Raw genomic sequence first — 23,722 nt, forward strand, 5'->3', positions numbered from 1 at the left:
CTAGAAACGCTGCCATCCGGTCTAGGGCGGGCTCTAGGCCGGACCCAGTAGGGTGACAAAATCAATTGTGGGCGGGAGCCAGGCTCTTTCTCGCCGAGAAGAGCCTGGTGACGCGAGGTTAGGTGCTGCGAGACACACGGATGGAGGGGAGGCGACGCAAGGCGAGAGATACTGAGATAGTAATTTCACATGGTGTGCTCAAAAGAAACCACTCTTACATGTCCATTCATTGTTCTTACGGGCAGATTAAAAACCAGTATGTCTCGCGTGAAGTGCGGTGCGATCCTGACCGGTCTATGGAAGCGCCACACATGAGCAAACACACATACACAACCAGGGCACACTCACTGCCCAACGCAACAGCATGCGAGGTTGATCGACAGACAGACAGACAGACAGACAGACAGACAGACAGACAGACAGACAGACAGATAGATAGATAGATAGATAGATAGATTGTTTGTTGGCTGAGAGTGTTAAATGTGAAATGGAGTGAAGAAAAGGAGAAACTTATTTCTCTTAAATTTAAGCACTTCATTTTAAGATGCACATTTTTCCAAAGCACTCTGTTGTATGTTATTTTTAAATGCATTATTTTACTTGAAATGAGAAAAGAGAATTTATTTATTATAGTAGGCTAGTTATGTATAATTAATCCAGTTAAATATGAAAACTGTAAATAAGCATTGTTGATGTTTATTTTGATTTAACAGTCAGTTGTTGACTACATACAGACATTGTACCATTAGGCTACTTCAATCATTGAGTTCAATGGCACTGAATCATAGCGTAAGCTACGTTACAATGTTCCGGACCTTTGCCTGAGGAAATTTTCTCTAACTGGACCTCTTTGAATTTTAATTGAGTGCCCCTGGTTTATATGCTGCGCCCTGCAGAACATTACAATCATGACACTAGTCAGATAACTTTCTTAATTTTTAGAAATCCATCTTTCTTTCTTTCTTTCTTTCTTATTCTTAGTACTTATTAGGATTTTGCTTATATTATTGTAGTACTGGAGGTGTACTCACTAGTTTCCTGGATGCTGCTTCAATCTGTCTGATCTCATGTTCATCATTGACCTCTCCACTCCCTCCCTCTGTGAGGTAATGCTCTGTGTACATCTGATTCAGAAGTGTTGGGTTTCCTGCTTTAGCAATGCCCTCAAACAAACACTGAAACTTCTCCTTCAGACTGGATTTGTGTTTTTGTTGTGGGTGTTGAGTTTCTGAAAGAACAAAGAACATCAGTAAGCAGATGTTTTGGTAAACATGAGAAATGTGAACATTTCCTGGTAAATGTGTATCTCCACTCCATGACATCTCTTCAGCTCATCAGTGGTGAGCGGACAAACAGGTCCTGATTGTGTGCAGCTCAGTGTGAAAGACAACTGGTGTGGTGCTGTTTCGTTTCCCAGTGTGCACCACTGTGTTCAGCATACACTCACATTAACAAATTAATAATTTTACCAGATTATCCAGAGGGATTCTGCTCATTGACCTTTAAATCTAGTAATGAATAGATCTTGTTTGGCAAATGTTTATATTTTCAGCACAGTTTGGACATGCTCATGGCTTCTATCATTTTAAACTATAGCCACTATAAACTGTAAAGTTCCAACATGAAGGAGGGCTAAACTCAGTTTCTTTATCTTGTGCTCTTGTTGGAATGGATTTGGCATGTTCCAAACCGATGATGACTCAAATACATTCAGAAAAAATTTAACAAGTCTTAACAAGTCAAATGAGATCAAAATGAGCAAAACTCAAAATATAATGTTCTTCTCTCTCTCTAATCATTTGTTTCTTGTTTGGTTATATGTTCTTTCTTTGTTTTTGCGGTTGAGAACTGTGGCTTGACAGCATCTTCCAGCTACAGCTTGTGCACCTGATTCAAATGAATTAGATGAGGTGCCACAAATGATTTGTTCCTATATTGTTTTGCCAATTCTTTCACTTATAGGTGGCATCATTGTCTTGAAAACTAAGCAAAACTCTAACAGACATAAATCACCCATTGTCCACCACCTCCCCTCTCTCTCCATGACATTAAAGCTGTTAAAGACTCTTACTCCTCTGCAGCTCCTCCTGCTTCATTCTCCTCAGGAAGAGCAGAAAAGCCTCTGTGCTCCTCCTCAGCTCTTCCTCCACACCATCCAGCACCTCCTCCTCCTCCCTCTGACTCTCTGAGCATTCTGCCTCATCTGGACTCAACCTTCTCAGCTCCATCTTCACAAAGGTGATGATGTTCTCCTCAAGCAGCTGGAACAGAATAATATACATATTAAACCTTCATACTAAAATCTGCACACAAAATTACATCCATCTTCAGAGACTGAAAGCCTGCACTGATCTAAAGAGTGCAGCATGGAGATTCAACATGATCTCACAAATAATTATGGAATAGAAATGTTGACCCAGAGCTAGGGCTGCTCGATTATGGCAAAAATCATAATCACGATTATTTTGATTGATATTGAGATCACGATTATTTAACACGATTATTGACATCATTGACATTGAGAACATCATGCATTTATTTAACATTGACACTGGCTTTTCTTTTTAACATTGGATGTCTTTGGATTTTAGATATAATTGAAAATAAATAAATAAATAAAGTGCAAAGATTTAGAAATAAAATAAAAACTAAAATAAATATACAGTATATGTAGGCCTACTATGTTGCAGTGAACTGCCACAACCAACTGCAACTATTAATCTACATTCAATATGTTGGTAAACATCTGAACTAGTAGTCCTTAAACCTCAAATCTAACCAAATGAGAACGCTAGTAACCGTTCATTTACATTACATTAAATTACTCATTTGGCAGATGCTTTTATCCAAAGCGACTTACGTTTAGGTTCATAATAGGCTATTGTTAATGTTGATCTGTGAGATCGTTAGCTGTTGAATGCATATTCATGCATCATATCAATGCGGTCGCATTGTAAAGAGTGTCCTGAATCGATGACTGTGTTGTGGCAGGAGTAACTAGATGGGACTTTGTCTTTTTGTTCATTTAGCGTTATTTCTTGGTCATAGACCACTTTGTGAGTGGATTTCAAGTGATTAAACAGAGGGAGAGGTCGTGTTGCGGGGTGATGCCACGACCGCGCATATCTTGACAGGTGGGTCAAAACTCGCATCGCAATTCCATGCTGTATATTCGCATCACTCTTGATGTGTAAGTTACACATCAGTTAAGGTCCTTACACATCGGGAGCGATGCGAATATACGGCACGGAATTGCGATGCGAGTTTTGACCCACCTGTCAATCACAGGCACAGACTTGGAACAAACAGTGCAAGATATGCGCAGTGTAAGGACCTTTAAACTCGGCGAAACCATAGTGTTTCCACCCCACATACGTTGTTTCACCTCTCCTCTCGACCAGCGGCTCTCTTTCTGTGAAATGTGGCTCTTCACACGACAGTCACAACTCGAGCTGGTGTGCTTCTTTGGGCTTTGGGGGAGGGGCCGAGCAAAGGAAGGGGTGCGCTTGATTTACAATACAAGACAGAACGAGAGAGACAAGAGCCGCAAAATCGTTTGATGTCAATTATCTTGTTTTCATAATCGTGGACAGCCCAAATCGTAATCTAGATTAAAATTCGATTAATCGAGCAGCCCTACCCACAGCACAAAGTGTTCTAGTTTCACAACAATGGCTCTAAAATTGTTGAATGTGAACATCAGTTTCTGCCTCAGTCCACAGCTACTGGTTACTGAATTTTAAAGGTGTTTTGGTGAAAGTAGAACGTCTGGGCTGTGGACCCACGTTACTATGTCACAATTCTTTGTGAGACTGGGTTGGGACATTATAATGACCAGAATGGTTTATATGCTACGCCCTGCAGAAAATTACAATCATGACAGTAGTCAGATAATTTTCTTAATTTTTTAGAAATCCATCTTTCTTTCTTTCTTTCTTTTTCTTTCTTGCTTCTTTCTTTGCTTATATTATTGTAGTACTGGAGGTGTACCGTTAGGGGGGGCTGTAGGGAAAGTACTGTACTGACATATTTGGGTCAAAGGTTTCTCTTGTCCATGAAATGACATCATCCTAAGATGAAGGAAGAGCAGCTGATGTTGATGATACTGATTGAGGACGCCGACAGATGAACCACATGGATCAAAAGCAGTCTGGTAGCTGAAGTGAAGCTATGTTTCTTGAGGACAGTTGGTCGTGTGTGGACGCACAGACCTGTGAAGTTATGTTTCTTGAGGACAGCTGGTCGTGTGTGGACACACAGACCTGTGAAGTTATGTTTCTTGAGGACAGCTGGTCGTGTGTGGACACACAGACCTGTGAAGCTATGTTTCTTGAGGACAGTTGGTCGTGTGTGGACGCACAGACCTGTGAAGCTACTGTTTCTTGAGGACAGTTGGTCGTGTGTGGACACACAGACCTGTGAAGCTATGTTTCTTGAGGACAGTTGGTCGTGTGTGGACGCACAGACCTGTGAAGCTATGTTTCTTGAGGACAGCTGGTCGTGTGTGGACACACAGACCTGTGAAGTTATGTTTCTTGAGGACAGTTGGTCGTGTGTGGACGCACAGACCTGTGAAGCTATGTTTCTTGAGGACAGCTGGTCGTGTGTGGACACACAGACCTGTGAAGTTATGTTTCTTGAGGACAGTTGGTCGTGTGTGGACGCACAGACCTGTGAAGCTATGTTTCTTGAGGACAGTTGGTCGTGTGTGGACGCACAGACCTGTGAAGCTATGTTTCTTGAGGACAGTTGGTCGTGTGTGGACGCACAGACCTGTGAAGCTATGTTTCTTGAGGACAGTTGGTCGTGTGTGGACGCACAGACCTGTGAAGCTATGTTTCTTGAGGACAGCTGGTCGTGTGTGGACACACAGACCTGTGAAGTTATGTTTCTTGAGGACAGTTGGTCGTGTGTGGACGCACAGACCTGTGAAGCTATGTTTCTTGAGGACAGCTGGTCGTGTGTGGACACACAGACCTGTGAAGTTATGTTTCTTGAGGACAGTTGGTCGTGTGTGGACACACAGACCTGTGAAGCTATGTTTCTTGAGGACAGCTGGTCGTGTGTGGACACACAGACCTGTGAAGCTATGTTTCTTGAGGACAGCTGGTCGTGTGTGGACACACAGACCTGTGAAGCTATGTTTCTTGAGGACAGTTGGTCGTGTGTGGACACACAGACCTGTGAAGCTATGTTTCTTGAGGACAGTTGGTCGTGTGTGGACACACAGACCTGTGAAGCTATGTTTCTTGAGGACAGCTGGTCGTGTGTGGACACACAGACCTGTGAAGTTATGTTTCTTGAGGACAGTTGGTCGTGTGTGGACACAGACCTGTGAAGCTACTGTTTCTTGAGGACAGCTGGTCGTGTGTGGACGCACAGACCTGTGAAGCTATGTTTCTTGAGGACAGCTGGTCGTGTGTGGACGCACAGACCTGTGAAGCTATGTTTCTTGAGGACAGCTGGTCGTGTGTGGACACACAGACCTGTGAAGCTATGTTTCTTGAGGACAGCTGGTCGTGTGTGGACGCACAGACCTGTGAAGCTATGTTTGTTGAGGACAGCTGGTCGTGTGTGGACGCACAGACCTGTGAAGCTATGTTTCTTAAGGACAGCTGGTCGTGTGTGGACACACAGACCAGTGAAGCTACTGTTTCTTGAGGACAGTTGGTCGTGTGTGGACGCACAGACCTGTGAAGCTATGTTTCTTGAGGACAGTTGGTCGTGTGTGGACACACAGACCTGTGAAGCTATGTTTCTTGAGGACAGCTGGTCGTGTGTGGACGCACAGACCTGTGAAGCTACTGTTTCTTGAGGACAGCTGGTCGTGTGTGGACACACAGACCTGTGAAGCTATGTTTCTTGAGGACAGTTGGTCGTGTGTGGACGCACAGACCTGTGAAGCTATGTTTCTTGAGGACAGCTGGTCATGTGTGGACGCACAGACATGTAGAACTGATGATTAAGACTGTTTGGTAACTAACGTAGCGGTAGCGTCCGCTATGTTAGTTACCAAACTAACGTAGCAGACACTACGGGAGTAGCAATCAACACCACATGACATGATAGACTTGCACCTTCTCAAACTAATAGGATATTTGATCATCTACACCAGTGTTTCTCAACTGGTGGGTCGCTTCCCAAAGGTGGGTCGCGGGGCCGTTTTGATTGGGTCGCGGACATTGGCCATTTTTTTTTTATTTTTTTTTCATATTTCATTTGAGTTAAATTCAGATTATTGAAACTGGATTAGCCTGACCAGTTTTACTTGTTTAACAAGCTGAAGCATATGCTCTGCCTGTAATTCAAGAGAAGTCTGCCTTTTCATTTCATAGGCTATTTAATTTTAGTTAAATTTTTTAGTTCACCTGTCTATATGATCTCTCAGGGGAGGCTCACTCTCCCACTCTTTCAAAACTCCTGGGTTAGGCATAACTTAGTAACTCCTAACCTTAATAACTAGCCGTGATGTTACGCATAATTTAGTAACTCCTAACCATAATAACTAGCCATGATACAGTAGCCTCTGTCCTTTTTGTAACAGGTTGATTTCACTTGATGGTGAAGTACAGGGTGTTTTTGTGTGTAGCTTAAGTAAAATGTGTTATTTCTTTTCACACCGTAAATACGGAGTCCAGGTCTGTTTGATGCTCCTGGGCAGACTGACCACTGGAAACCTCTGACCTCTCCTCGACTCTGTTGAGAGGACATGATGTATGAGGTCATATAAGGTCACACACACACACACACACACACACACACACACACACACACACACACACACACAATGAACTCAACTGGATGTGATCGGACCAATTCTATATCTGATAACTGTGTATCTGTTGTGATTTCAGTTTCAAATAAATACCTCAGATCAGTAGAGTGCTGTCCATCTTTGAAGTTAAAAGGGAGAGACATAGACCAGTCACTCTTCATGGACACACCGCTGGGCTCAGGGGAGTCTGCTCTCTCCTGCTGCATCCTGAGAGAAACACATTATGAACATTGTGAAGGTATCTGTGTCTTTATGAAGAAGACAATCAGGATGGGCTCTTCACAGGTTAGTCGGTTCAGGAGAGGCAGGCACACAGACTGCTGGTGGTTCAGCTGGTAGCTAGGCTGCTGCTGGGGCTTGGCCTGGTAGCTAGGCTGCTGCTGGGGCTTGGCCTGGTAGCTAGGCTGCTGCTGGGGCTGGGCCTGGTAGCTAGGCTGCTGCTGGGGCTGGGCCTGGTAGCTAGGCTGCTGCTGGGGCTTGGCCTGGTAGCTAGGCTGATAATCTATGATGCTGAGGAAGCTCTCATCATCTCAGGTAAAGAGCTCCTCAGCCAAGGCTCAGCGAACACTTGCCTACCAGCCATATTATGGCTCATTTCCACCACATATAACAGCACAGTACAGCTCCACTCTATCTGGTATTACTCGGCTCTACTTGATAGAGACTCTGTTTCCATAGCAAGTTTACTTGCCTCCGCCCACACCAGCTGGTCGATAGCGACCGCATATCTGCCCTCCGCCCATAGCCGAAGTAGGCTATAAGTATAACGTTAAATTGAAATCAATACACTGAACTTTTAAACTGATTATGAAATACTGGTGCCTCTAAATGACCTACAGTGTACATGGGCAAATGTGACAATCGGCTAAGAGAATGGATATCACTTTGTTGTTACTCAAACTCACATGAATGCACTGCGCGGGGACGGGAGAGGCGCTACGAGGAGAACCCCAGCGGCAGCTCAACAGGCAAGACCGCGGCTTCGCCTGCGGCCTAGCGGAGGCAACTACAAAGGGCTTCCCGAGGAGCGCATGTTAAAGCTGAGCAAGGAGATCGATTTTATTTCACCAGCGCCAAAGGCAGCAACACAAAAGACTGATGGAAATAACATAACAGAAGAGAAGGTAAGCTAACTAAACTGGTATCCAGCATTGACAGTAGATGCCTACAGTAAACACGATTCTGCCTGACCAATCAGTCGTCTGCAGTGTTTTCACGTCACCATTTAGTACCGGGTCCACAGCCCTAGAACCTCAACAGAGCAGGGACCAAAAGCAGCACGACTCAACCCCGATCAACCCGGGTTGTCCACGTTATTGATTGGTAGAATGAGACAAAAAAGCGAGACGAGCTGTGCGGGGCCGCGTTGATACCAGCGGTGGAATTGGGCCATTAGCAGCTGCCTGTCTGGACTCATGACTAGAAGCCCTTCCCTAACCACACACATTTTTATAAAACATTAGATTTAGGCAAGTACAACAATGTGGTTAGGGTTAGGGTTTGGTTATGGTCGTGGTTAGATTAGAAAACACTAATCTTAACCACATCTTTTTTACTTGTCACACGTTTTCAGGAAGAAGCAATTGCGGCGACCAATTCTGAGTTCTTGGCAGAGGAAGAGGCGGAGGTGAATAATAAGGAGAAACCACACTAAATGGGTATCATGCAGCGAGAGGCGATAGACTTTCCCAAAAGCACGTCGTGAAAATATCAGTGTATTGGAATGATCAGATGAGATGAAGTTGGAAAATGAGCAGAGCGTTTTGTGTGTTTCTCTACCCCTGACCAGCCAATCAGAGTGATTTCTCTACCCCTGACCAGCCAATCAGAGTGATTTCTCTACCCCTGACCAGCCAATCAGAGTGATTTCTCTACCCCTGACCAGCCAATCAGAGTGATTTCTCTACCCCTGACCAGCCAATAAAAGTAATTTCTCTACCCCTGACCAGCCATCTGGATTACCAGGTGCCACTCTTCTTCAACTCGGCAAGCATAACGTTATAATCCACGGAGCAATTCTAGAAGTGAGTCACATATTAACATTAATCCCAGTCTTCTTCTGTTGAAACACACCACGGTGGTGTAAAAATTGTGCTGCTTATTTACCTTACAAGTGTAGTCGTATTTAGTGTAGGCTATAGAGACACTGCATGAAATAGGCCACGCCCATCACGGGGGAAAGGCTCCGTTCATTTCCACACACGAGCGTCATTTTCCTTGAATTGAACATAGCTAAAAGCTGTTGTGTGGTGGGCTGCGCAGACAACAAATGTAAAAAATCACCAGTTAACGTTTTGTTGTACTCCTGAGCAAAACAAGGAAGCCATTGAGAATTGGCGAGAAGAAAAATGTGGATCTAGCTGTCAAGGAAGTAAGTTGGAGTGATCATCTTCCGTATATACGATATTTTTGTGCAACACGCAACCATGCACGTGATATAGGAGAACGCCAGGACTGGAGGGGGGCTTTCTGTTTTTCCCCGTCTTGGGTGTGGTTTCTGAATGATGACGCGTTACGCAGTGTCTCTATGCTGACATGTCAACATGAAACTGTGTGGTTTTTGAATGGAGAGACGACAGAAGATTCACTTAATCTGTTTCCACTGCATTTATCACATTTACCTTTTATCGATACGGCCAACTTTTCCACCTCCCCCAACAGAGTATATGGAGAGTATATACTGTATATATATATATATATATATATATATATATATATATATATATATATATATATATATCAGAGGAGGTTTTTCAAGTGAGGCATAGGAGGATGGTCCTCCTCTATTAGATTGGGGATTTTATATAAAAAAAAATATTATCATTTTTTTTTTTTTTTCATTTTTCTTTTTTTTTTTTATAATAAAATATCAATCAAATGTGTTTTTTCTTATGTGCAGACGCTCATTTTTTCATTCATTATATTCTTATATGCTTAAAATGCTTCAACAACAGTGACCTGAACTGATGGAAAGGATCCTCCATGCAGACGAGTCACTCTGGCCCTGGTCCCAGCGTGGAGTAGGCAGATAAAAAAACATTCGCCCTGTGGGCGTTTATTTATTTGGTAATTTATCTAATGAAAAAATATGATTGGTTGAAAAACACTTGCAATTCACAGAGAACACGTGAGAGTGATGTGTTTTCCAACCAATCAGATTGAGCTGGAAGGGAGCACGCCCTTAGCCTGGTAAAACCAGGTGAAATCTAATTGGTTGTTGGTTGGATAGATTGCTGACATTGATTGACATTGTATTGTCCACTGGTCTCTCACGCTGAATCAAGTAGGAAGTGAAATCCACTGCCTGTGATGACCATGAGGAAATGAAGACCTGACAGGCTAATAGATAGATTTACAGACAGTAGCACCTATATTTTCCCCTTTCTCTTTTCTTATGTTTTATATTATCAAGTAGTAAGTTAGCTCACAAGCCAGACAGTCGTTGCATTGTATTACGCGGAGTTTAGAGAGGGCAGCGTGGTACACACGGAGGCTCAGAAGCAAACACTGGAATAATTTAACCTCATCGGCTGCACTCGCACCGGCTACAGACAGCATGGATATTCAAGTAAGTCAATTAAGTTTGAGTTATCCGGGTCTTCAACTAAATTCGGCGTCCACCAAGCAGTGCTACTTTTTCGTATTATATTGTTTTATGCTGAATAGCCCGCCATTTGGCGATCTTAAACTCGCACATTTTTTAACTGAATTTGGCAGCGCGGAACCAAACATGGAACGAACATGCAATTTGCATGTTTCATTATGCGTTTCATTCCATGTTTTGTTCCACGCTGCCAAATTCAATGGAATGAAACGAAACTTGTAGCCTATGTTGGACGTAGTGAAGTGTTTTTGATTGATTTGTTCATCCATCAAACCTTTTACTGACAGACTAACTGTAGCCTAAATATCTTACTTTATTTTGAGGTGCATTACATTGCTCAGCCAGAAATTATTCCCACTTCAACTCTCTTTCTCCTGGGTGCGCCTAACGTTAAAATGCACCAGATGACAATCCATCTTATTTGTCCTCAATCTGCATTGAAAATGTGTGAAAATTCACCTTCTTGCAACAGTTGTAGCCTAAGCTAGTGGTTTTCAAAGTGGGGTCCCCAGCAAAAAGGGGGGATTAATCTATGTTCACTATAATTCCATCCATAAGTAACACAATCACAGAATGTATGACTATTTTGGTCATGGGTTTCATATGTCTGTGATAAAACATCTAAAAGCAAAACTCTTATCAGATGGGGGACCCTGGAACAAAATCTTATCTATATGGGGGTGCGTGGTGTAATTTGTGTGATTGAATTAAACTGAAATTAAGTTTGATGTTGCCTGCTGTAACAGTGTGGATCTATAAAGCGGTCTGTAGCCTAATACTTTCTATTGATCTTGTTTCCTTGACGGAGACTGGTGCTGCTATTGAGATTACATTAGGGTATAGGAGTGACATATTTAGGACCCGTTTCTGGCCTACCTTGATGAGGTTAGGGGCGGTGGGTGACTTGCTCAACTGGTTTTGTCTTGGCCCCTTGTATGGGAACCCATATGCTTTTATAAGCATGTAAGCACCCTTATATGGGTGGTAGCACCATATTATAATTGTCAATCAATAGTATGCTTTGCTTTGTTTTCCAGCTGTATCTGAGCTTTTGTTTTGTTTGTATGTTGTTAAAATCTGTCTTCAAACTGCAAAAGAGAGAGAAAAAAAAGGCCACATTTTTTTTCCTATTGCCAAGCTCACCAGCCACCACTGATATATATATACTGTATATATATATATATATATATATACACACACCGGTATATATACACATATAGCCTATATATATACTCTCTCTATATATATAGTAGGTAAACTACTCACCTTGGATAGTTTACCCACCTATGTATTTACCACTACACTGGTTTAGACAGAAACTATGGAGGCATTTTTGCAGCAAAACACCTGAGAACTTGCATGATGTAATTTATACTCAGAGAGTATTCACACATCTATGTCGTAAAGTTTAATTCACTAAAGATTTACTGATCAGCAAGTGAATACAATCTGAATACGTATGTGGTTTGCGTGGGTGGAGGAGAGGGAGGGGCTACTCCAGAGGGAGGGGCTACTCCGGGCTTTCCCAAACTTGGGGGCGCATGGAATTCAATTTGAGTCCCCTAAAATTTCGAGTAATTGATCAATACAAATAATTATTGTTATAATAATAAAAACACCACACACTCAATTTAAAACAAGTGAACCTACCCTACGTTTTCACAAAAGCGTCAGCTAAATGACAGAATGTAAATGTAAATATACATACCGCTAATTGTGATGATAGAGAAATAACGTGTGACCCCCTTATGAATAGAAAATACTTTCTTCAGTAGGCAGGTGGCCTTTTTAGCGATATGCTGCAGGAACTGAGCTGTAGGCCTGTTAGTGGGCTCTGTGTTCACCAGATATAGAGACAGTCTAAAAACTCTCTCTAAAAAAAACTCTCGTAACGGGACAAGCCCCGTCTTTTATTGTCACACGAACACCACAACACATGCATGCGGCCACAACACACTCATGCTGATGGTGGCCGGTGAAAAGTGTCCTCTGCATTTAACCCATCCAGGCATGTCCTTTCCTCCGGGGGGCAGGCCAGGAGCAGTGGTCGCTTTCTCGTACAGCGCCCGGGGACCAACTTCGGATGTTGTCGTCACTGGTCGGATGACGATGACGATCTGATCTTCTGCATGTTTTTAGTGTCTGCATGTCTGGGAACGCCCATACAGGCTCTAGGAACGCTCACAATAGACGCTGGGTTAGCCTGGGGGCGGGGTCAGGGTGGGGTAAATTCCCCCGTTCTATCCATTCAGCAAAGTTAGAATTTAGCCAATAGCCCAGCCCAGGCAGACACGATCGGGGATTTAACCACCGCAGTAAATGCACATCTGAGCAGACGTCTTGTGTTCTGCTCTAGAACCCCCAAACCTGTAGTTTAGAGCCGCAGCACCGTCTTTTGGTGAGTCAGCACATGAGATATATTGGCGGTTTTACCCCACTCGCGCGCCAGCCGTTTAACATTTTGTGGGTGTTCCCAGACATGCGGACTGTCTATGACGAGACGTGGCCTCAACCTATAGCCCATATCTGTAGCCTACTTAGCTCTTCTTCAATTTTCATTATTCATTGTTTAATTTGAGTCATTGTTTGTTCAGCATTAATTTGCAGCCTTGTAAATACAAGCTCACCTCAATACTGTAGGATATCAAATCACATTTCCTCATTGCAATATAACCAGTCCTCTTACCTTGTGTCTGAAGGTCCAGGTTCATTACTGAACTCTGGAGGTATGCCTTTAGACCAGTCAGTCTTCATCGACAGACAGCTGGGTACTGGAGACTCTGCTCTCTGGCGGGTGGGGGGCGGTGCTGTTGAAAAATGTAAGAGTAGATTTTAAATGTAAAAGAAATTGGGCACCACTGCCCTCGGGGGTTTGTAGAGGTACTGTAGGGGGTCCGCCAATTTTCATCGAAATAAATGTGGAATTTTTTTAAATGCATTTTAGACAAAGATAATAATATTGAAACTCACAGTCTAACCAGTCCTCTTACCTTGTGTCTGAAGGTCCAGGTTCTTTCTTTTTTTTGTCTTTCTTTGGTCTTTTTTTCCAGGTTCATTACTGAACTCTGGAGGTATGCCTTTAGACCAGTCAGTCTTCATAGACAGACAGCTGGGTACTGGAGACTCTGCTCTCTGCATGTGGTGCTGACCTCTGCAAACACAAATGTTTGATACATATCATCATTAGCTCTAGTAAAGACATACAACTTCTTGCAACGTTGCACATTTTGAGTCATTGTTTGTTCAGCATTAATTTGCAGCCTTGTAAATACAAGCTCACCTCAATACTGTAGGACAGGGGTTCCCAAACTTAAGAATGCCGTGGCCCACTTTGAAATCTGAAAATCTCCCGGGGCCCATCCAACCCTTTAATCACAACTCTGATCAACACATGAGACTAAGATGATCTATTTCACGATAAGTTTTTTATATTATATATTTTGTAATTCATTAAAAGAGCAGGTGAACTTGGCCATAAGGGAAATTGATAATTCATCATCCACATAGAAAAAACATTTAGGCAAAATACCCAAAAGCAGATTGTCAAATCCCCCTTTACTCATCAGAAGTATTTGCAGGCATAACACATTTGTTGAGACAAAATGTGATGAGCAACAACAGAAGAAATCAATCCACAAGCCATTTATGCTAGGCTGTGAAAAATGCTACCTTATCTGTAAAGGGGAGACTTGTGGTACCCATTAAACCAATTTTCATTCAGATAAATTGAGCTGAGAGGTTAGGGGACCCCTTTGAAATAGTTTTCCCTCGCAAAAATGTAACCTATGTTTGGAGCGTTATTTAGCCCCCTTACAGACAAGCTAGCATATTATGCTTGGTACTAATGGATGCTTTAGGTCTTCTAGGTTCTTCTGATAACAGGATCTCCACTGTAGCTTTAAAACTGATCCTGCTACAGCCATTTGATTGCCCACAAAAATCGGGAGTGTTGGCGACCCACCTGCAGTACCTCCACGGCCCACTAGTGGGCCACAGTTTGGGAATCACTGCTGTAGGATATCAAATAACATTTCCTCATTGCAGTATAACCAGTCCTCTTACCTTGTGTCTGAAGGTCCAGGTTCATTACTGAATAGTGGAGGTATGTCTTTAGACCTGTCAGTCTTCATCGACAGACAGCTGGGTACTGGAGACTCTGCTCTCTGGTGGGTGGGGGGGGATGCTGTTGAAAAATGTAAAAGTAGATTTGAAATGTAAAAACATTGTGCAGCACTGCCCTCAGGGGTTTGTGGAGGTACTGCAGGGGGTCCATCAATTTTCACAAACATTTGAGACAAAAACAATAATATTGAGACTCACAGTCTAACCAGTCCTCTTACCTTCCTGGTTCTTTCTTTTTTTCTTATTTTTTTTCTTTTTCTTTCCAGGTTCATTACTGAACTCTGGAGGAAGTTCTTTAGACCAGTCACTCTTAATAGACAGACAGCTGGGTACTGGAGACTCTGCTCTCTGCATGTGGTGCTGACTTCTGCAAACACAAATGTTTGATACATATCATCATTAGCTCTAGTAAAGACTAGAGGTGTCAAAAATAATCGATTATAAGATGCATCGCGATGCGGACGTGCACGATTCTGCATCGATTCACAAATGTCAAAAATCGATTATTAAAAAAAAAAGAAAAAATTATAATCGAATAAAATATAATGGAAGTACATGCAGTTGTTTATTTTAATTATGGATCATAATACAATGCAATTCCAAATGCACTTTTATTTTAAACGTAGCCACACAGTGAGAAAAAAGAGAGTGAGAAAAAATAAATCATGTATTGGGAAAAAAAGTGATGCATCGATTGAAGATGCATCGAGATGCATCGATAATCGTAATCAAATCGTAGCCCTCTGAATTGTAATCGAATCGTGAGGCCAGTGAAGATTCACAGCCCTAGTAAAGACACACAACTTCTTGCAACGTTGCACATGCACATTGTCAGTTTTTCTGACATCTGGGGCCAGTTGCACCAACAGGGCTTAGTTATGCCTGGTCATAACTCCTATGCCGGTCGTTGTTAAGACCAGTCTTAAGAGTGGAGTTATGCCGGTTGCACCAACATGGTTTATGCCTGGTCGTAACTATGTCGGGCATAGCAAAGCGCGTCCATGTGAATTGCCGGGGAATGCCCCCTGATTGGCCCAAAAATGTGCCTCGCGACCTGCTTGCAGCGTCACTGTGCCACTACGCTCTAATATACAGTCTATGGCCACTACTGTATGTGCGTCACTACAGCCTCCCTCCTCCCACCCTCCCTCCTCCTGTGGAAGCTCCGGGGGGAAATGGCGGCGATTGAGTGCCAGGCAGTTTGAATGAAATTGAATGTAACGTTCCCAAATCTATGTATTAAATTCTAAAAAACTACCGTCAACATTTGGGAAGGCTAAGCCACACAACTAGGTCGTTATAATCGCATTTCATGCTTCGAAGGCGACTTGACGACCATGAGGACCGTGAGGACTCAATCACAGCAGGTCTCCGCTGATAGACTACCACGGAGATCTCTGTTACAGGTGCACGCAGTTTACGCCTCCTCCTGACCAGGCGTAAGAGTTACGCCTGGGCTTAGTGAAAAGAAGCTTAAGCCCTCTTGGTGCAACCGGCATAGCTGTTAGGTCGTAAAGTTATGACCGACTTAGCTTATACCCAGTCTTAAGCCCTGTTGGTGCAACTGGCCCCTGGAGTTTTTGATAACATGGTCTGTTGATAAGTGTCCAGGATGCCAGGTTTTGCATCAGTGGTAACCACGGCAACAAATGAGGAAAGATGGCCCCTCCCATTGAGATCTTTGACGCAGTCCTGCACGTTACAAACTCATGTAGTCCCACTGAGCGTGCTCAGTCAACGTTGGAGCTGAATAGACTTTAGAACTGATGTCATCATCACTGTACATTATCATCATCATCATAATCATCACCATCATCAGGTTTACAATGTGAGTGTGCCAGGTCTCCCAGGAAGCTTTTGAAGGAGCCTGATCTCATACAAGGCCTACAGCAGTGATACTCAACTGGCGGCCCAGGGAATTGCAATTTTTTTTTTTTTAATTAAAAAATAAGGCCATGTTCAGACTAGGAGGCCAAATCTGATTTGTGAACTTTAGTGACCTATTAATGACTTTATCCAGATTGGTTTTATGAGTCTGGACGCTCCAAGTCTGATTTGTGTCACTTGTCCCAAACCACATATGGAGGTAGTTTCCAATCTGCTTTCGACTGATGTGACTTGAGTGCGGACGCGCAGATCCACCAAATCTGATTTGAACGTCACTCGCAACTCGTCATCAAATGCTTCTGCGCAGGAAAACCACGTCACCAACGTACATATTTACTGACGCCCACGTCGTTACCATAGCAACCCATGCAGATAGGCTGTTTAGGTCTGGACACACAGATCCGACTTGAGAATCAGATTTGTGGCAGTGCGGACACACTCCCAATCCCAAATCAGATTTGGGAAACCAATCAAGATAATGATGATTACCGTAAATTCCGGACTATAAGGCGCACCGGTGTATAAGCCGCACCTTCAAAGTTGACTATTTTTTTCTTATATAAGCCGCACCGGACTATAAGCCGCGGGTGTTTTAATGGTATTTTTTGTTTTTTTTACAGTGCACACAGTGTCCGCGGTGTGGTGAAAAGAGGGCAAGAGAGGAAATTAAAACAGAAGTGGATTTATAGTTAGAAAGAGTGCTAAAGAAGAGAGAATTCCGTTTTTTATTTTTTTATTTTAGTTACTCACAGTACTATTGACCAGTCCAACTCAAAAGATATTCGGCAGTTTCACTTTGAGCTCTTGTTCCGCTGCTGTCCATCAATGGTTATGACGAGTCTCGCTGGGTACAGTACGCCAAAGCGATATCCATTGACTTTAACCTTTTCGATGATGCTGTTGTATGTTGCGCGTTTCTGTTGCACCAACGCGGAGAGGTCCTGCCGGACGAAAAAGCGCGTACCCTCCCAGGTGAGGGGCTTCTTCCCCGCAGCCTGGAGGATGAGTTGACGGTCGGGCCAGCGGAGTAGGCAGATGAAGATGGCCCTCGGTGGCAGGCCGGGGTCTGGACGTGGCCGAGGCGCCCGGTGTGCCCTGTCCACCTCTGGTGGTTTCTCGCCTTCCTTCAGGTCCAGGATGTAACACAGGATTTTGCCACGAAAGCGTCCATGTCACCAATCTCAGCTCCCTCTTTTACATTGATCAGGCGAATGTTATTTCTTTTACTCCTGCTGATTAAGTCATCAACCTGCGTGTGCAGGGTTTCGATTTGTTTTTGCATTTTATCCACTTTCGGACTCACTGTGTTGTTTTTGTCCTCCAGTGCGCTGATGCGCTTTTCCGCATTAGAAACTCTGTTCACGGTTGCCTTATTTTGTTTAGTGAGTGAGTGGATGGACTTCTGCACGTTTTCAAACTTGTTTTCAAGCTGCTCAAACCTCTGAGCGATGTCGGACTTAATCGATAGTGTTTCACGGAGTAAAAGTTTAGCCCAAGCCGTGTATCTCCAGCCTCCAGCAGGTGAGTCATTTCCTCATTCATGGCGGTGATTGCTTCGTCTTTTTCTTTCTGCTTACCTGTGTTGTGTTATGTTATGTTATGTTATGTTGTTAAAAGAGGGCAAGAGAGGAAATTAAAACAGAAGTGGATTTATAGTTAGAAAGAGTGCTAAAAAAGAGAGATTTTTTTTTTTTTTTTTTGAAAAAATCCATAGACAAGCCGCACCGTTATATAAGCCGCAGGGGCCAAAAAAGGCCAAAAAACGGGAAAAAAGCCGCGGCTTATAGTCCGGAATTTACGGTAATGACTTTATCAGCAAATCGGATTTGCCTGTAATGTGAACATGGCCTAAGTGTCCAAATGTTCATGTCATTCTGGCCAATACTCCACTTCTGTTATAGCATTTCAGTCTGGAATATGGAATATCTTTCAATAATCTATGATTTAGCTGCTAAATTGTCAAATACCGCGGTCTGCTCGCTACCCAGGCACTTACAGTATGTATGTACTTAATAGGGATGCACCGATATGAAAATTTTGGCCGATGCCGATAACCGATATTAACATTGCTGTTATGGCCGATAACCGATATTTACCGATGTCGATATGATCTGTATAAAACCACATTTTTATGATCATCACATTTTGTACATACTGAAAAACACATGTTAACACATTCACTGCCAGCCATTTTTTTTTTACTGTAGGTAGCTTCTGCCAGAGGGTTTTTTTGAGGATTCTGGCTCATCTTTCAAGACCCAAGGATTCTTTTCTGCTAAGATTTTGTGAACACAAAATATCTCAAAAGAACTAATAGAATGTGTGCTTTCTCTGTCTAAAAGAGTTAGTTTGTAAAGTTAGTAGTTATGTAGGCATTAGCACTTGAATACAGCATGGTTTCAGCGTCTGAAAATTTAAGCTGAGATAAATAGCTTTTTGTGAAATTCGATAGAACAGTCACTTTAACCATTCATTTTTGGCATCAGTAAGACGTCAGACATCTAAACAATAGTTTTGAACAGTAATTTCCTCCATAACAGCAGGAAACCCCCCTCTACTTCAAACTCCTCCCTCCGTGTGTGTTCTTCTTTGCTGCAGCGGGCGTGTCACAAGCTCGTTTCTGCTGCTGCTGCTGCTGCTGCTGCTGCTCCTGTCTGCTGGCGGCCGCTGGGCGAGGATGGGCTCGCTCGTTTCTTGGGGTTTCGGTTGAGAAACCCCAAGAAACGGGGTTTCTTTTGCGATTCTGGTCTTATTTATGCTGCGTGTTTCAAAGTGTGTTGCACCCATAATCTATTATGCAAATTTGCAATCCCCCACCGCCAGCAATCAGCGCGAAAGCGAAAGCGTTTTCGCCAATCCATTTTACAGTATGAGAATGGTTTCATCGCGCGTTCCCCTGCAGTTTTGGCTCGGCTTTTTCTAGAATGGAGAGCACTGTCGCCACTTAGTGGGTCGGTGGAATGGGTTGTACACGTTCGGTGGCTTCAATATTTATATAAGAGATGTAAAAGGGTTAGATCAACGTCCCACCGTCAAAAATTTTTTTTTTTTTTTTTGACGTATCAACACATCATTGGCAGTCAACCGTTGGATTTTTTTTGACGTATCAACACGTCATTGGCAGTGAACGTGTTAACACTGAATTTGAAAAAGTTATGCATTTCTTTATTTGCAAAGCCTTTGGAAAAGCCCATAAATCATAGATTTACTGTATTATTTCATATCAATGTGAAGAATTTGGCTGATAATGATAACCGATATTAACATTGCAACATCTGACCGATACCGATATGACCGATATGTTAAAAAATGACTAACATCGGCCGATACCGATATGATTGCCGATATATCGTGCATCCCTAGTACTTAACCTAACGAACTATCCGGTGTGCACAACATTGTCAGACTAAACTCCGGCTGACACCCCAAAAACCTACAATCCGCTACAGAAGAATGTATATTGATTGTTTATTAACTGGCCCCTGGCCTTCTATCATTTCACGAAAGTGGCCCCCGGGCAAAGCAAGTTGAGTATCCCTGGCCTACAGGTATCAATGGACAAACATACATACGTAAAACACACGTATCACATGATGCTTAATACAACACATAGAACATACATACATACCACATAATACATAATACAATGACAGAGTTCCATTATCAGAGGGGTGTAGATACTCATTACAAGCAGGATTCAAGCAGTTTTTCTTTCAGAGCTTTCTTAAAGGTGGAGATGGATTTCAACATTTTCGTACTGTCATTGAGCTCATTCCAGATCTGCGAGCCCCTGCATGTAATACTTAAGCTGCTACATTTAAGCTTTTTTTTTTTAACCAAAGATAAGGGGCTATATCTTCCGATAGGGGCTATCCCCTAATTGCGCTTGCGCACCAGTTTGCGCGTGCCTTAAGGCATGGGAAGATAGCAGTCCGCCTTGCGCCGTCTGCCAGGTGTTCTGCCGAGTTTTGCTCCCCCGCCCAGCAAGAAGAAAAGCATCCCCACCTCACGGGAGCTTACTTGTAATGATTTATACAGAAATGTAACTGTTTCAAAGTCATATATTCGTCTGGTAGACGTGACCTCCCTGATTTCTATGTTAAAACAGCCCCGAAATATGTTGGGGATGCAATTCTCGGCCGGGATGCGGAAACGTTCATGGCACCTGTCGCAGACGCAAATTAGAGCTGTGCCAAAATCATCTGTGCCCCAAAATGCATGCGCAAACGGGATTTGGGCGGTCTTAACTCATTGAGTGCCAGCCACTTTTGGAGAACGGACGCTCCCAGTGCCAGAGTTTCAGAGCGTTTTCAGTGATTTCTCGAGGCCCACAGAATATTGTGTGATATTACTATGTAAACACCGAACACGCCCAAAGAACGATGAGACTCTCTTCTATCATCAGCAAAAAAAATTATTGATATCATTTTTCGTTCTTTAGTTATCAGCCGGAGAAGATAGGTTGATTTCAGCAAAAACAGACGTTTCCATCTAGAAGCTGAGATATTGAGCCTTTTGTGAAATTAAGCATTTCAAGCAAATCACTGACTCTGAAGCTAATATTTTCTGACCTGAAACATCTGAACAGTAATTTCCTTCAATAAAACACCACCCCCACCCCCCTCAACTCCAAACTCCTCCTCCGTGGGAGTGTCTCTGGTGGCTCTGCTCGCTCTGCTGGCTGCTGCGTGTGTCAGGCGAGTCTCTGCTGCCTGCTATGGCAGGCTCTGCTGCCTGCGGATCCACGTTCGGATGGCGGCCGCTCGTCGGGGGAGTCTGGATGGGGCTCGCTGAGTTCGGCTGCGTTTCTGGGGTTTCGGTTGTGAGCTGGGATGAAGCTGCGTCCGATTATAGGCTTTCTGCTGCGCGTTTCAAAGTGCGCTGCACCCAGTCTATTTTCGGAGCGCTCAGCCTTGTGCGCCGGCTCCCAGCGCGACACTGAAAAGCCAAACCATTCTCATGAGAATGGTTTGGCTTTGGTTTTATTTTCTGGTGGCTAATCGTGTGGAGAAACTATGCAGCAGAGACAGAGGGGCTCAGTTGTGGGAGCGGATTGGCTGCTGTTCGCAGCTAACGTTAACTCCAGCCAGAGCAATCTGTGCCGCTCTGGCTCATGCATCGGTTTCTCTTTCATCACGGGGCTTTTTCTGCTGTTTTTCCTCAACTTTCTCTAATCTGGAGAGCACTGTCGCCACCTAATTGGTCCGTAAAATAGGTTATACACCTTCAATAGCTACAATATTTTACAGGAGATGCAGGAGGCTTTGATCCACGTCCCACCGTCAAAAAACGCATTTGACGCCAATCGACGTCATTGGCACTCTACGTTACTATTCGCTTTGACGCCGATCGACGTCATTGGCACTCAATGAGTTAATACCAGAATTATTCACAGGCGTGGCCAGGCAAGGCTGGGCATTACGTCAATCAAAACCAATCAGATTCCCGTCTCGCAATGGTTGTTTGCGCGAGGTTGCCTCGCCGAGGCATGCAATATGCTGTAATTCTCTCCATGCGTAATAGTGTACTCACTCGTGCGAGGACAGAGAGAGCTTATTGACAGATCGTCTGTGGTGCCAACGACCCTCCGGCTTATGAAGGTAAATAGCCTATGTCCATTGTCCAACAAGTTTTCTCAATTAATTTCCCTCTTTGCGATGTGATAAAACTTTCCACGGCGCAAATACCTCTCTGCGCTGGGAGCGCAGCCGTAATCTCCGTGCAGCGCACCCAGCGCAGAGAGGTATTTGAGGCGTAAGAGGTCCTTTTCAAAGCTCTTAGCGCAAAGTAATTGCGCGCTGCTGATGATAGCATAATGCCATCTATCCCACATTTTAGCGCTGAAACGCCTGCTTTGGCGTGTGGCAGCCAATGCCCAGTACAATTATCGCAGGCATGCGCTTGTGTCTGCCCACAACTTGCATTGCGCACGGCGTTAAACGAGCGCAAACGCTAAATTACCGCTTTTGGGAAGATAGAGCCCAATATGTTTATTTCTAGTATTATGAGTGTGCAGGGGACAGCAGACTGGAATGAGCTCAGCCAGTCTGAAATTCATATTATACACAACTTGATACATCAAGCAAGCATTTTGGTGAAGATGAAAATCGGCAAGCCTCAGGAGACCATAGCGATGGAACAGAGGGCGTGTGGGTGCGTTAAACCCCGACCATGACATGGCTCATATTATTTTCTTTTGCAGACTTTCAAGTTTCTTGTAGTGACTAGGAAAGGTGTTGCACCATATGACATTACAGTAGTAATGTTTAGAGAGTAACAGTCATCTTACTTTGTGTCTGAGGGTCCATGTTGAGGACTGAAGAGTAGAAACTCCTCCACAGACAGAGAGCTGTCAGGAGGCTCTGCTCCAACTTCTTCCTCCACATGACCACTCATCTTCTGAGAGGAGAAACACACACACACACACACACACACACACACACCTCATGAGTAGGGCTGATTTTTACCACGTGCACAGAGCATGGTCAAGAGACGGCTCTTTAGGGTGAGTCAGTCAGTCAGTCAGTCAGTCAGTCAGTCATTCAGTCAGTCAGTCAGTCAGTCATTCAGTCAGTCAGTCAGTCAGTCAGTCATAATGTTCACGGAAAGAACGCTTATTTCGGGGTCACTTAAAGGTCCCATTCCGTGCAAAAGCTGTTTTTACTTGTAAATGCATATATACTGCTGTCAGCCCTCCCTGTAATGAGTGGTCACAAGCTCAGAACTGCCACAGTTGGATTTGTCCCTATCCAGCTTCCCCCTGCAGTCTCCTTCAAGCCACGCCCCCTAACGCTCTGTTCCCCAGACGGGGTATCGGGACGTCACGATGGTCCTCAAGCTACCTGCACCATTTTGTCTATAGCCACAAAATTAACACTTCTAGCTGGAGCGACGCCAACTGTACGTGATCCAGCAACTGCGGAGGTGCATTCGGTAAGTCTAGGCATTTTGAGATGTCCTCTTTAGCGTAGCAACCGTTAAGTTAGCAATAGCTCGTTGCTAACGTTAGTTGTGGACACAACCTAGCGTGCTGGTCCACAGACGCTAATCTGATTGGCCGCTGGGAGCCTGGGGCGGGCTCTCCCTCAGCGGCCAATAGGAACTGTTAGTTCTGAATATATTATAGAAACAGACCATTCTTGGGAAGCGACGAGATGAGGAAGGGACAACTCCGTCACAACAAACGGGGTTGCTATATTTTCGACAAATTAATCCAGAATCATGTTTTATGGACCAGAGACACACGTTTTTAAGAGGTTACAGCTGCACGAATTGGGACCTTTAATGGTGAGATTCCCTCTCGTTTCCCAATGGGGTGCTGTGTTTCAATCGAC

General features: G+C 43.8%; 1 protein-coding gene across 1 annotated transcript in view; it reads right to left on the minus strand.

The window, feature by feature from the left end:
• LOC310791545 (uncharacterized protein) overlaps window positions 1-23,722 on the minus strand; it is a gene marked incomplete at both ends in the record, with an annotated part of 557,869 nt that overhangs the window by 316,506 nt on the left and 217,641 nt on the right. Inside the window, 4 exons of the mRNA XM_083653217.1 lie at window positions 6,621-6,696; window positions 6,869-6,982; window positions 13,066-13,186; window positions 13,370-13,530. Of these exons, the coding sequence (XP_083509343.1) occupies window positions 6,621-6,696; window positions 6,869-6,982; window positions 13,066-13,186; window positions 13,370-13,530 (472 nt within the window). The remainder of the gene's footprint in view (window positions 1-6,620; window positions 6,697-6,868; window positions 6,983-13,065; window positions 13,187-13,369; window positions 13,531-23,722) is intronic.

This window comes from Poromitra crassiceps (genome assembly GCF_964638095.1).
Source record: "Poromitra crassiceps genome assembly, chromosome: 16".
In the NCBI taxonomy this organism is placed as follows: Eukaryota; Metazoa; Chordata; class Actinopteri; order Beryciformes; family Melamphaidae; genus Poromitra; species Poromitra crassiceps.